The 14308-nt window shown below is 37.6% G+C and overlaps 2 protein-coding genes across 3 annotated transcripts; both read right to left on the bottom strand.

Annotated features, from left to right (window-relative positions):
• Positions 1-4703: 4703 nt before the first annotated feature.
• Positions 4704-8624, bottom strand: LOC137944177 (silicon efflux transporter LSI2-like). 2 transcript variants are annotated; one of them, XM_068789749.1, is made up of 4 exons: positions 8540-8623; positions 6593-7876; positions 6212-6401; positions 4704-5138 (listed from the first exon to the last, which is right to left on the bottom strand). In XM_068789749.1, the coding sequence occupies exons 2-4, from the start codon at positions 7769-7771 to the stop codon at positions 4876-4878; spliced, it is 1632 nt and encodes a 543-aa protein (XP_068645850.1). In that variant the 5' UTR covers positions 7772-7876; positions 8540-8623; the 3' UTR covers positions 4704-4875. The 2 variants fall into 2 exon arrangements, with proteins under 2 accessions (XP_068645850.1, XP_068645849.1); XM_068789748.1 differs by having other exon boundaries at positions 6593-8624.
• Positions 8625-10035: 1411 nt separating this feature from the next.
• Positions 10036-13435, bottom strand: LOC137944759 (silicon efflux transporter LSI2-like). The gene is made up of 4 exons (XM_068790499.1): positions 12593-13435; positions 12218-12407; positions 11447-11847; positions 10036-10508 (listed from the first exon to the last, which is right to left on the bottom strand). The coding sequence occupies exons 1-3, from the start codon at positions 13433-13435 to the stop codon at positions 11585-11587; spliced, it is 1296 nt and encodes a 431-aa protein (XP_068646600.1). The 3' UTR covers positions 10036-10508; positions 11447-11584.
• Positions 13436-14308: the final 873 nt, after the last annotated feature.

Raw genomic sequence — 14308 nt, 5'->3', positions numbered from 1 at the left:
ATATGGGCAAATATTTTTAAATATTTGACTAATTTATTAATTGAATAATTTTTTTTTAGCTATATTTTATGTGCAAGATAAATTACTTTAAAGAATTTTTAATTAAAATTACTTAAATATATATTCACATAACATGATTACACATTTTTACGACTTTTATGTTATTTTAATTTATTTTTTTAGAATTTTATCATATTTTGTATATAATATTTTAATTTTTTTTACCAATATAACCCACATATTTGCAGGTTATTTGAGACGTTGACCAGTAATAGGATGAAACGAGGGATTGAAATAACCCTTACCCATTTGAAAATGTAAACCAAGAAAAACAAATAGGTGAGCAGTTTGTGGCCCACTCTTATTTGTACTTGTAAGGGCTCGCCCTATTTCCAAGCCCAATTTTGTCCTACATCAACAGTTTCGGATTTACAAGCCCACATCCCCTTAGAAGCCCAGTATCCCCACCTTTACTGCTACTATCACCGTCTTTCTCTGGCAAACTATGGATAGAGCTGTGATTGCTAATGGCAGGTGAAGCTTACCAGTGTGAAACAGAGAGATATCAAGTCTATTGGTAATTAATAGCCTCAACAACCAAAAGAAATTTTTGTTCATCTATTATTGCTAGAACTCAGCAGTCAAACACCTCTAGTAATTGCAGTTCTCAGGGGTCATAATGCCAAGAGTTCTTGAGCCCCTGCATCTCTCTCTACGAGAGAGGAAGGAGTACACCCAACATTCAGCTTCTTTTCGGAGAGATCTGCATTCAGTTGTAAAGATAAAATGCTCATATTCACTACAGATATGTTTTGAATGTTGCAACAGGTGTCTCAGGTGAGACGTTTTGCGTCTCAGTCAGTCGATATGTCTCAAGTTTTACAAAACCTAAGACACATTGTAACACAGAGATGGCCACCACTGGTTGGAAATGCATTCTCAATTCTCTGAGTTATGAGAAAGGCATCTTGGATCCATCCAAGTGATTGCTTTACAAACTCTGCATTAACTGTAACCAAATAATAGCACCTTTTAGCTAACAACACTAACAGTTGCAGAAACATGAGACTGACTCATGACTTTCACTAGGTCTTTTCATGGAGCACAACAGAATTTGGTTATCCCTCTGGAGGCCATTATGCTCTTTAGAGATAAAAACAAGAAAAAAACCAGAAAACTCCTGCAACAAGAAAAAGAAGTGGCAGATATAGAGACTTGCTGCATGACACCTTGACTAAAGAATAAAGTTCTCAAGTTACCAGATGTAAGGGTATTTGAATCACACTGGCACTGGAATCCGACTAACACCCATAAAGAGTTGCGTAAGGATCTCATTGACATCTTGCTTCTACAGGAGTAGCTGCTCACTTAGGAGCTCATCCACTAAGCTAGATTTTTCATAGAGGGTTACATCAGAACTTAATTTTGAAGAATACTGGAATTTTCTCCTTTAGTATCTCTTCCTTATTAAAGGATCCATAAGACCTTAAGGGTCCAGCTTAGCTTTAATCAAAGTTTCAGTATCACCATAAAGAAATACTCTGCTTCCAGTCAACAATTGCACCACCTAAACTCTCTGTCAAAATAGTTGATATGACTATGAGATTACAAAGAATTTTAGAGAGAGAGAGAGAGTTCCAATCATTGCTTCCACGGGTCCCTCCAGTTCTTAAAAAAAATAATTCCAGACTTAAGCCTTTTAATGACAAAAGTTATGTGACAATGCAATTTGCAACCCTCCTGCTCAGTTTTTACACACGGTCAAACATCATCAGGCACACAACACTACTTGGGTAATCTCATACCAAATTTGAGAGAAACAGAAATGAATATTACATCCGTATTGATTTCTTTAGAGGATCTGAAGTGAGGTATGGTTTTGGTCCAAACATTTACGAAATGTAAGTTGATGTTGTACCAAACATCTAAGAGCATGTTTTTGTAAGAAGATACATCTCAGAATTTGGACCATATCTTGTCTGTCTTTAACTTCTTTTGTTCTTTGTTATTAAATGTCCATTTGAATAAGTGTGTCAACTTGACTACTTGCCCAAAGGATGGACTCCTACATTTCAACATCTCAAATTTATGAAATGTCTTATTCCATCTAGGGTGGCACATAGTAGAGCATGTACCCATCAAAGGGCATTTCTGTAATTCATTTTCTTATGAACAGTATGACTATTACAATCATCTTGATTCCTTTTTCTCATTTTTCAATACTTCCTCTAACAGCTTCTTAAATTAAATGAAACTCCCTTGTTCTCGTCTTCTAATTGTTTCTAGTTTTAGGATAAGGAAGATTTGAATGCTTTTAAAACAAAGATCAAATCTGGCCTGAAGAAAATTCTCCTAATTATTTATGACAAGTTTCTATTTTAAATTGGAGGTGTTACAGTAGGACTATTACAATCATCTTGGTACTCTTTTCTCATTTTCCATTACTCCACTAACAGCTCATTAAATGAAACTCCCTTGTTCTTGTCTTTTAATTGTTTCCAGTTTTCAGCATAAGGAATATTGGCATGCTTTTAAAAGCGAGATCAAATCTGCCCTTGAAAGAACATCCACTAGTTATTTATGCAAGTTTCTATTTCAAATTAAAGGTGTTACATCCTGTCCTACTTCTTTTTGACTAATGCCTTCATCAAATAAAATAGAGCTGTCAAGAGCTGCCTTACCACAGAATTTTACCCACTAAGATGATTGTATTATGGCGTTCCAAGTTTCTACAATTAGGTAGTGACAATGATGTAATAGTGCGTCTTCGTGGTCATTAAGATTCATTCATTGGATAACCTAGCTCAATGAAAAGGTAATCAGGATTAGTGGGTAAACTTTCCTCATTGTTTAGGAGTTCCAGTAGTGGGAGTTATCCCAAAGGCCTTGAAACCTTAAAAATACACCACTCAGACTCTCATAAGACAATGTCTTTGAAGTATTTATGCAAACAGTTGCAGGGCATTCGTTTGATTGATAAATATACAGGGTCAGTGCGTAAACTTTCCTCATAGAGGCCACTCAGGCTCTCATAAGATATGTCTAGGAGAAATTTACGCTAACAGTTGATGGGCATTCGTTAATTAAAAAAAAATCCTGGGTCAGTGCGTAAACTTTCATTATTGTTTGTCCGTTTAAGTAGTGGGAATCATCTCAAAGGCCTCCGTATCTTTAAAGAAATCCACCACTAGGGCCATCATCTGATGGTTTTCTTAGAGGAATTTACACAAACACAATGAAAACAAACAACGTGTCTTTTCCTCAACCACATAATGGTGGGATCAAAATGTTTTGGTAAAAGGATGCCAGAAATTCAAGCTAAAGTAACTGATGTGACACATACCATTCAAGCCAATTATCTCAATGGTCGGTTAGATTTTGCAGCACATCCAGAGAGTAAATGGTAGTCCGGCTTGAGGTCTAGCTTCAGTCGCTTGAGATGACAAATAAATTAGAGCAGAGCTGTTGTCATAACTTTGACTGCTTCCAGTTGGTGGATGCAATTTGTCAGAAGTATTGGATCCTTGCCTGTAGACAATTTCATTTGTTCAGAAAGAGAAGAAGAGATTTTACCTAACAACAGCCACACTGAATTCTTCTACAGGACATAAGCTTTTGAAAAAACTTGCTTTCTAGGTGAAAAGCAATTTTCAGGAAATAAATGGCACCAATGCGGCATCCTGCATGAGCTTCAATTCAACAGCGCGATAAATTCCTGGGATTCAAGTCACAATGAACAGCTTAGAATTTTTGTCACCCATTAATGACCACATCAACCTAATCCCATTTGAATGTCACTCCTGATAAAAGCTATCTTTCTTACTTTGAATTACGTAGGCCGTAGCTTCATTTCAAATTTCACTCGATCTTACTTAGGCACAGGGAAGAAGTGTGAGAAAGATGTTTCATGAAATAAAGAAAAATACCCACCTAAGATAAGTAAATACCCCATTTGTACTGCATTTAGTCATTTATAAAGCCTTGCGTGAAAAATACTGCAACAATTTTCCCAGGAAAATCTGCGTTTCTCATTGTCCAGCATGAGAACAGTAACAGAAGTTTTCTCTGCTGCAATAAGAATTTTAAGGTAGAATGCCAAAAGCTGGCAGATAAAACGAGGATTTTCAGCCACGGACAAGAAAAAAAATAAAAGACCGAGAGTATGTGTGCCATTCGGATTCCATCAAAACACCACGATTCAGCAACAAAACAAAAGTGACAGCAAAAAAGTAATAATAAAAAAACCGGTTGAATGGACACTTGGATCCCATTCGCACCAGTAGAGACAGATATCATAAAAATAGATGTTTAAGGGCTGTCGGAGACGTGGATGTTCCAATCCCAGTAATGGAATATGTACCGTCAGGGTGAGCCACAGTAATTGAGATCACGGATCTGTAACAAATCAGAATTGGGTTCTCATCGATACCTTTCTCGTTTCGCTGTTTTGATGTGATGGGAAAAGCTGTTCTGAAAGGAATTATACGCCAGATAGATCCCTTCGGATCTCTATCAAATTTAATTGAATAACTGCTGGGTCGTCATCAACTCTTTTCAGCTGTGAGGAATTCAAGTGCAATTGGGTTTCAGAATTTCAGTTGCCTGTGAAACGCTTTTATCCGAAATCTTCATCATTATATAATGTTCAACGACAGAGTACATTTAAAGCTTTTTAGCAAGGTGAAAATTTCACAAAAATCACCTATGCTTGTTAAAGACTGTTATCACTTCTGACCCAGCTGGAGATCAGCTTGTTGGAAAGGAAAAACTGGAAGATACAATCTAGCCATTTGATTTAAAGTTACAGGAGTATGGGAATTCAAAAGTGCTGTATACAGGCAACCCACTGAGAATTGGAAGTTTCTCCATTGCTTTCTAACCCCTTATGAGAGGTAAGCCTATTGCTATGACTATGAGTGTCGAGGGAATTCCAAATCGGAGATGATGCCAAAAGGAGAGAGTGTAACCGGAGATGGCCCGTCTGGCCTGCTCGCAGACTATCAAGTTTGCTGCAGACCCAAGCAAGGAAAGGTTGCCTGCAACTGTGCTTACCCATGCCAAAACAAGCCATGCCTTTGTTTCTTGCGTTGCAGAAATGGCTGCTGCAGACGCCGCCACACGAGCTCCAAGTAAGAGAACTGCAAGAGAAAAGATATACATTATACAGAATAAAATAGATATTTCCATCCATTAATAAAAAGAACCAAGTCAGCAAGCGAAATGGTGGCACTCCTTCCATTCTAATTCATGTATGCTTCAGTTTCATGCTTTCAACAAGAACTGCTCACAGGACATTTTTTCAATTCTGGATAGCACATGCAACTTCTACCAGACTGCTGCATGATCATTGAGCTGTAGAGCTTAAAATCGTTTACTCCTTAAAATGAGTCTCATTAGATAAGCTTTACACAGGAAATCCCATGTTCGGTTTCATCAGCTCTCAACGCAATGTGCTATGCATCATTGAAAGTGGCCATCAAATTATGATCTCACTCCAAGAGCCTTGAAGAAACTTGTGATCTTACTTTGCAGCACTAGAACCATTTTATAGCTCCTAAGGAAGTACTATTTAGTAGAGGACAACTGAAGAACATGTCAAAGCCAGATAATCCAGATAGATAAATTGATGAACCACCTCTATGATATGCAGCTACTGGTTATAGTTGAATTAACATGCTTATTCTTCAAAACTACTTAAAAAAGCTTTGAAAAGAATAGTTTTTGTATGTCTTTCAAAGAATTTACAGATATATAGTACGACTAAACAAACATTAAACAACCAACTGAACCACAATTGGCTGGAAAAAAAGGATATTTAAAATAACAACACTTGCTAGAACTATACTCTTCAAGATACAAGTTAAACTATTAATACAGATTACAGAAATACTATAAAACATTAAATTGCATAAGAAATTTGCAGAAAAGTTACTTCACACTTGAATCCTCCACTTGGGCTATACAATATTAGCAACTCAAGACCGATAGAAAAGCTAACATTGCTTTTAAGCATATTACTTAGGAGAAGAAGAAAGAATGAGAAAGATATATTTGTTTTAAAGAAAACATGTGTTTGTCCATACATTGATATAGCACTTGAATTTATCCTTTGAGCTTCCGTTGACAATTAAACATCTTTAAATTTTATAAAATGTTTTACAAGTTAAATGAAAGCTATGAATAATATAAAAAAATGTGCAGTCATGCTTACCAGTAGGAACATTAGAAGCAACATTCGAAAGAACAAGTATCACAGCAGCAAGCACTATAATACCGGTAGCACTATCAATTTGTGCATGTGGCTCCATTAAATCCCAGAAAGCACTTGGTATCCCGGTTTTATTGAAACCATCAACAGTAATAAACATCCCACAGAAAAATATTAAGAGGGAATATGAAACCTGGAAGCAAAAACAAAACAAAAAATAGTTGAGTCTGGTAGGTTAACGATTGGAACAAAATCTCAGTGTGAAATCTTGAACAAGAATTCCAGTAGCTGAGTTTAGGAAAAAAACTTAGAAAAAGAGAATGAAGAAGAAGAAGAAAAGGTTTATATTTTTATGTAAAAACTTAAGGAAATTAGAATGCTGACCTTATCCAGGCATGGATGTGCATCCTTGAAATCAACAACCATAAGAACTAGAGCTGTTGTAATTGCTGTCCATGACATATTAAGCCCCATTAACAAAGCAATTAGCATACCAAGTGTTACAAGGTACACACAAGTCTTCCATAACGACCTCTTCCATCTCTCTTCCTTCTCATCTACATATTTTAAAGATCCCCCATTTTCTGTAGCATGATTCAAACTATCCATCCCAAGACTTCTTTTAGATCCAGTGTCTTCTTTCGTCTGAGGAAGACCATCATTCTCTTTTGAAACAATTGAGCTCTTATCGGAATCAATCCTAGCACTGTATACTCTCTGTGAGTTATTTTGAAGTGAATTTGATGGACTCCTGAACGTCTCATTGTTCCTTGACTCCCCAGTTGTAGCAGGGGTATGCACCATTCCATCAATTACAAGGCCCGACTCTAGGGAATTTAATGAGTTTAGATGAGACAGAGTTGCAGGTGTAAACCTATGAGAGACCACTTCATCCTCAGCTACCAGTTCAGGCACAGCCTGTTCTTTATCTTTCACTGGTGATAACAACCTCCAATACATACATAAGATAATAACCATATTGATTACTATCCCCAGTAGCATAGCAGGAACTATTCCTGCAGCAAATTTACCAAAAGAAATGCCACTCTGAACAGCTATGATCAAGTTTTGTGGATTGCCTATTGGCGTAGCTGAGGATCCAATATTTGCACTTGAAGCCAAGGCTAATAAGAACGGTTCAGGTGGCAAGTCATTCTGCCTTGCAACTTTCAGAACAAATTCAGTGAGGATAACACATGTTGTATCATTGGTAAATAGGGCACTTGAGATGGCTGAAATCAAACAAATCCGACAGAGTAAATCTTTACCACCTCTGCTTTTATATGAGAGCATTTTACCCAAATACTTGAACATATCAGCTTGTTCAAGATAGACACTGACAACCATGGTGCCAAAAAGGAGGCCAAGGATAGGAAGATCAATGGCATCATAAGCTTGGTCAGGGGTGATAACTCTGAAAATTACCATCAGCATGGCTCCCAAGAGAGAACCAGCTGTTCGGCCAATTGGAAGAAAGGGAACCGCAGGAAAAACAGCCATGACCCAGAAGATTGCAAATGCAATTGAGCCAAAAACAACTGCAACAGTACTAGCCATGGCCATGTTTAGTTATGGGGTGAGGAACGACAGCACAGGGGATCAACGCAGAACTTGCCTCTGAAATTGGTAGGATGGCCTTTTACTCACGTTGAAATCAAGCTGAAAGATCTTGGCGTCCCAAGAAACAACACAACCCAAAGATAAAAAGCATATATGTAAAGATCGATCAACTAAACCAATAGAGAGCAACACAAAGAAACAACGGAACTGTAGGCAAGGAAGATAAAAAGCAAACAACTGGGACCTTGATCGGTATCCAGAATACCGTCATGCTCTGCCTCTTAAATACGCTGGCTGCTCACACTAAAAGAACAGAGACTAACAACACAGCCACAAAGAAATGGTTATTTAGTCGATCACTCCACAAGCGTCAACAATTGGTAAAGAATTCGCAGACATGGATATATAAATATCCAAGTCACCTAAAGTTAGAAAATCCCAAAGGAAAAAAAGCACTTCCCAACTACAGCAATGCACATTCGCTACTAGCCCAAAACAAGAAAAAAAGGGAAGAAAGCTGCATAACCCACGTCAACAATCTCCAACAGCAAACAGAACACAAAAAACCAGACGACCCAAAAGCTTTGTTTATACAAAGAAATCAACGAGAGTAGTGCGAGCACACAGCAAGCACGAGCTCGAAAACTGATTCCTCCCCGACGATAGGGCGCTAATGGAGAGCACCCAGATAACCGATCAACTCAAAACCTGAATTCTGCACTAGATACAATGACAATTTAAAGAAAAAAACCCAGAAATGCTCGGACCTACCTGATGGGAAATTTGGATGGAACCCGAATGAGTGCAGTCAATGCCAAGACAGGAGATCACCATACAGGCACCTACATTATCTCAAGTGAAAAGTTTTTCTACCTGTCTCGAATTTCTTCCTTTTTTTCCTTTTGGGACGACAGATTTATCCGCATGATGAGTTTATGGAGGTAATTCGAGTCAACCATGACGAAAGGCAAGCAAGCAGCGGTGAAATTTTAGTTAGGTTCGTTAAATGATGTCGACGAACAGAGCTCGCAGAGACACCTTCGCTCGGTGAAATTTTATGCCGGGAGTTTTTAGTTTTAGAGTTCAAATTGGATAGCTAGGTGGGTACCTCTGTCTGGGAAGTGAGTGGCATTTGCCCTCGACGTTCAGAATAATATCGATTGATAGAGTTAGAATTGATATCGATCAGGGAACTTCCTATGAAACGTTAGAAATCTATATTCAAGTAAACACAAATTTATAAGAAATAAGGCTTATATGGTTGAAACTTCTATATCAATGATTGGAAGAGAGTTGTCGACTCCTTCCTCACCCCACCTCCAAACCATTCAAAACTTACCCATTCAAACTCTGGTCTATTTCAATCCATATCATTTCCTCGTCAATAATAAGGAGCTGGCCTTTGACTGTGGTCAGTATAGGCGTCTACTTATACAGCTTGTTTGAGTGTGACCTAGACTCCAAGGATTGGGGATTTTTTTGTTTTGTCACAATGAGACATGTCCAAATTCTTCCTCTAGGACTTATTCCATGAGTCAAGTAAAAATATCCCTTCCATCAAGTTGTAAATGGACTCATTAATACCAATGTGAGGCTCCATCATTTGAATGGACCACTTAAATGTGACCCCATTGCCAAACATAAAATGGACCTTGTACCTTGTTCTAGTTTTTATTTTAAGGTAAGTAGGAGTGCACTTAAGGGGTTATGTCTAAATAGTCTCTTGTACACATACTTAGGAAATCATTATTAATTCCTTTGTGTATGTTTTAGGTGAAATTTGTTCAATTAGGGTTTGGTAGCATTTGAACTTTGTGTCTATACATTTGATGAAATTGACATTTGTTAATAAATGAAATAATTCCTATTAATATTATTTTCTTGTATTTACTTTTGTAATTTCTGTTCATGTAACCTTTTTTTTTTTTTGCTAATTGGAAATTTTAATTAGTTTGAACAAGAAAATTAAATAATTTTTTTATTAGATATAATTATGTAATATACTTAGTTAACTCCATATTATGCTTTAGCTAGTGAAAATTAAAAAAAATAAAAAATAAAAAATTCCTTAAAAACAACACATCAAATACAAGTGTATTGAGAAACATGTGAATTACTTGAATTGAGGAGACAAGAAACAAGGTTGAAGAGACTCCAATCTGACAGTGGCAATGCAAGTGATGCTCTCTTTAAGCAAAAGTGTTGGATGTCTTTCATGGTGAGGCTCTCATGAGCAGAAAGACTACACTCGACTGGCATGTCTTTAATTATTTAATTTCTTTATGGTGGGCATGGAACCAATAATCTATTCCCCTCACCTTGAACCTAACCTAAAATCCTTCTCTCACACAAGTTTGGAAATCCAACTCACCCCCACTAGTGAAAGGTTTTTATGGGGATGGGTTCAGGTCAAAGATAATAAATTATGAAATTCACAGGTCAAGTCCACTAAGAATTGGAAGTTTCTCCATTGCTTTCTAACCCCTTATAAGAGGTAAGCCTATTGCCATGACTATGAGTGTCGAGGGAATTCCAAATCTGAGATGATGCCAAAAGGAGAGAGTGTAACCGGAGATGGCCCGTCTGGCCTCCTTGCAGACTATCAAGTTTGCTGCAGACCCAAGCAAGGAAAGGTTGCCTGCAATTGTGCTCACCCATGCCAAAACAAGCCATGCCTTTGTTTCTTACATTGCAGAAATGGCTGCTGCAGACACCGCCACATGAGCTCCAAGTAAGAGAACTGCAAGAGAAAAGATATAAGTTATACAGAACCATCCATAATAAAAAGAACCAAGTCAGCAAAGGAAATGGTGGCACTCCTTCCATTCTAATTCAAGTATGCATCAGTTTCATGCTTTCAACAAGAACTGCTCTCAGGACATTTTCTCAATTGTGGATAACACATGCAACTTCTACCAGACTGCTGCATGATCATTGAGCTGTAGAGCTTAAAATCTTTAACTCCTTAAATTGAGTCTCATTAGATAAGCTTTACACAGGAAATCCCATGTTTGGTTTCATCAGTTCTCAACGCAATGTGCTATGCATCATTGAAAGTGGCCATCAAATTATGATCTCACTCCAAGAGCCTTGAAGAAACTTGTGATCTTACTTTGCAGCACTACAACCATTTTATAGCTCCTAAGGAAGTACTATTTAGCAGAGGACAACTGAACATGTCAAAGCCAGATAACCCAGATAGACAAATTGATGAACCACCTCTATGACATGCAACTACTGGTTATAGTTGAATTAACATGTTTATTCTTCAAAACTACCTAAAAAGCTTTGAAAAGAATAGTTTTTGTATGTCGTTTAAAAAAATTACAGATATATAGTACTACTAAACAAACATTAAACAACCAACTGAACCACAATTGGGTGGAAAAAAGGATATTTAAAATAACAACACTCTTGCTAGAAGTATATTCTTCAAGATACAAGTTAAACTACTAATACAGATTACAGAAATAGTACAAAACATTAAATTGCATGAGAAATTTGCAGGAAAAAGTTATTTCACACTTGAATCTTCACTTGGGCTATACAATATTAGCAACTCAAGAACGATAGAAAAGCTAACCCCTTATGAGAGAAATTTTAAAAAATGATTTACAAGTCAAATGAAAGCTATGAATAAAGCTTTTTTTAGCAAGATGAAAGTTTGACAAAAATTACCTATGCTTTTTAAAGACTGTTATCACTTCTGACCCTGCAGGAGATCAGCTTGTTGGAAAGGAAAAACTGGAAGATACAATCTAGTATGGGAATTCAGAAGTGCTGTATACAGGCAACCCACTGGGGATCCATTGCTTTCTAACCCCTTATGAGAGGTAAGCCTATTGCTATGACTATGAGTGTCGAGGGAATTCCAAATCGGAGATGATGCCAAAAGGAGAGAGTGTAAGCGGAGATGGCTCCTCTGGCCTCCTCGCAGACTACCAAGTTTGCTGCAGACCCAAGCAAGGTAAGGTTGCCTGCAACCGTGCTTACCCATGCCAAAACAAGCCATGCCTTTGTTTCTTGTGTTGCAGAAATGGCTGCTGCAGATGCCGCCACACGAACTCCAATTAAGAGAACTGCAAGAGAAAAGATATACATTATACAGAATAAAATAGATATTTCCATCCATTAATAAAAAGAACCCAGTCAGCAAATGGAAGAAAAGCTAACATTAATACAGATTACAGATATACTACAATATTAGCAACTCACGACCGATAGAAAAGCTAACATTGCTTTTAAGCATATTACTTAAGAGAAGAAGAAAGAATGAGAAAGATATATATTTGTTTTAAAGAAAACATGTGTTTGTCCACACATTAATATACCACTTGAATTTATCCTTTGAGCTTCCCTTGATCATTAAACATCTTTAAATTTTATAAAATGTTTTATAAGTTAAATGAAAGCTATGAATAATATAAAAAGATGTGCAGTCATACTTACCGGTAGGAACATTAGAAGCAACATTCGAAAGAACAAGTATCACAGCAGCCAGCACTATAATACCGGTAGCACTATCAATTTGTGCATGTGGCTCCATTAAATCCCAGAAAGCACTCGGTATTCCGGTTTTATTGAAACCATCAACAGTTATAAACATCCCACCGAAAAATAATAAGAGGGTATATGAAACCTGGAAGCAAAAACAAAAAAAAAAAAAGTTTGAGTCTGGTAGATTAAACGATTGGAACAAAATCTCAGTGTGAAATCTTGAACAAGAAATCCAGTTGCTGAGTTTAGAAAAAAAAACCTGAAAAAAAGACAATGAAGAAGTACAAGAAAAGTTATGTAAAAACTTAAGGAAATTAGAATGCTGACCTTTTTCAGGCATGGAAGTGCATCCTTGAAATTAACAATTATAAGAACTAGAGCTGTTGTAATTGCTGTCCACGACATATTAAGCCCCATTAACAAAGCAATTAGCATACCAAGCGTTACAAGGTACACACAAGTCTTCTGTAACAACCTCTTCCATCTCTCTTCCACTTCATCCTCAGCTACCAGTTCAGGCACAACCTGTTCTTCATCTTTCACTGGTGATAACAACCTCCAATACATACATAAGATAATAACCATATTGACCACTATCCCCAGTAGCATAGCAGGAACTATTCCTGCAGCAAATTTACCAAAAGAAATGCCACTCTGAACAGCTATGATCAAGTTTTGTGGATTGCCTATTGGCGTAGCTGAGGATCCAATATTTGCACTTGAAGCCAAGGCTAATAAGAACGGTTCAGGTGGCAAGTTATTCTGCCTTGCAACTTTCAGAACAAATTCAGTGAGGACAACACATGTTGTATCATTGGTAAATAGGGCACTTGAGATGGCTGAAATCAAACAAATCCGACAGAGTAAGTCTTTACCACCTCTGTTTTTATATGAGAGCATTTTACCCAAATACTTGAACATATCAGCTTGCTCAAGATAGATACTGACAACCATGGTGCCAAAAAGGAGGCTAAGGATAGGAAGATCAATGGCATCAAAAGCTTGGTCTGGGGTGATAACTCTGAAAATTACCATCAGAGTGCCTCCCAAGAGAGAACCAGCTATTCGGCCAATTGGAAGAAAGGGAACCGCAGGAAAAACAGCCATGACCCAGAAGATTGCAAATGCAATTGAGCCAAAAACAACTTCAACAGTACTAGCCATGGCCATGTTTAGTTATTAGGTGAGGAACGACAGGGGAAAACACAGAGGGAATCAACGCAGAACTTGCCTCTGAAATTGGTAGGATGGCATTTTACTCACGTTGAAATCCAGCTGAAAGATCTTGGCGTCCCAAGAAATAACACAACCCAAAGATAAAAAGCATATATGTAAAGATCGATCAACTTAATCAATAGAGAGCAAATCCAAAGAAACTACGGAAATGTAAAAGCAAACAACTGGCACGTTGATCGGTATCCGGAATACCGTCATGATCTGCCTCTTAAATACGCTAGCTGCTCACACTAAAAGAACAGAGACTAATAACCGAGCCAAAAATCATGCACGATTTTTGTTTGCCCGAATTCTGCCCGAATTTGTTACAACAGAGAGCACCCAGATAACCGATCAACTCAAAACCCGAATTCTACGCTAGATGCAATGGAAATTTAAAGAAAAAACCAAGAAATGCTCGGACCTACCTGATGGGAAATTTGTATGGAACCCAAATGAGTGCTGTCAATGCCAAGACAGGAGATCACCATTGCAACAGATTTGTCCGCATGATGAGTTTATGGAGGGGATTCGAGTCAACTATGACGAAAGGCAAGCAAGCAGCGGTGACATTTTAGTTAGGTTCGTTAAATGATGTCGACGAACAGAGCTCGCGGAGACGCCTTCGCTCGGCTTTCCTGTTTTTATGCCGGGAGTTTTTAGTTTTTGAGTTTAAATTGGATAGCTGGATGGTTCGTTAGGTGGGTACTTCCATCTGGTAAGTGAGTGAGTGTTTGGCATTTGCCCTCGACGTTGAGAATAATATCGATTGAACCAGCCACAGCCACTGAAAATAGAGAAGAACTCGGATGGATGAAATGACTATTT

This window comes from Aristolochia californica, unplaced genomic scaffold (assembly GCF_029961685.1).
Source record: "Aristolochia californica isolate CCGP_79_NKW_82.1479 unplaced genomic scaffold, dmAriCali1.0.hap1 SCAF_11, whole genome shotgun sequence".
NCBI lineage: Eukaryota > Viridiplantae > Streptophyta > Magnoliopsida > Piperales > Aristolochiaceae > Aristolochia > Aristolochia californica.
Note: the sequence above shows the minus strand (reverse complement) of the source record. Positions and strands in the feature narration are given on the sequence as shown.

Coding starts and splice junctions, on each gene's coding strand:
- LOC137944177 (XM_068789748.1), bottom strand. CDS start 7,771: ATGGCCATGGCTAGTACTGTTGCAGTTGTTTTTGGCTCAATTGCATTT. Junction 6,402..6,592: donor CACATCCATGCCTGGATAAG/GTCAGCATTCTA, acceptor TTTTGCTTCCAG/GTTTCATATTCCCTCTTAAT. Junction 5,139..6,211: donor TGCTTCTAATGTTCCTACTG/GTAAGCATGACT, acceptor TTTCTCTTGCAG/TTCTCTTACTTGGAGCTCGT.
- LOC137944759 (XM_068790499.1), bottom strand. CDS start 13,435: ATGGCCATGGCTAGTACTGTTGAAGTTGTTTTTGGCTCAATTGCATTT. Junction 12,408..12,592: donor CACTTCCATGCCTGAAAAAG/GTCAGCATTCTA, acceptor TTTTGCTTCCAG/GTTTCATATACCCTCTTATT. Junction 11,848..12,217: donor TGCTTCTAATGTTCCTACCG/GTAAGTATGACT, acceptor TTTCTCTTGCAG/TTCTCTTAATTGGAGTTCGT.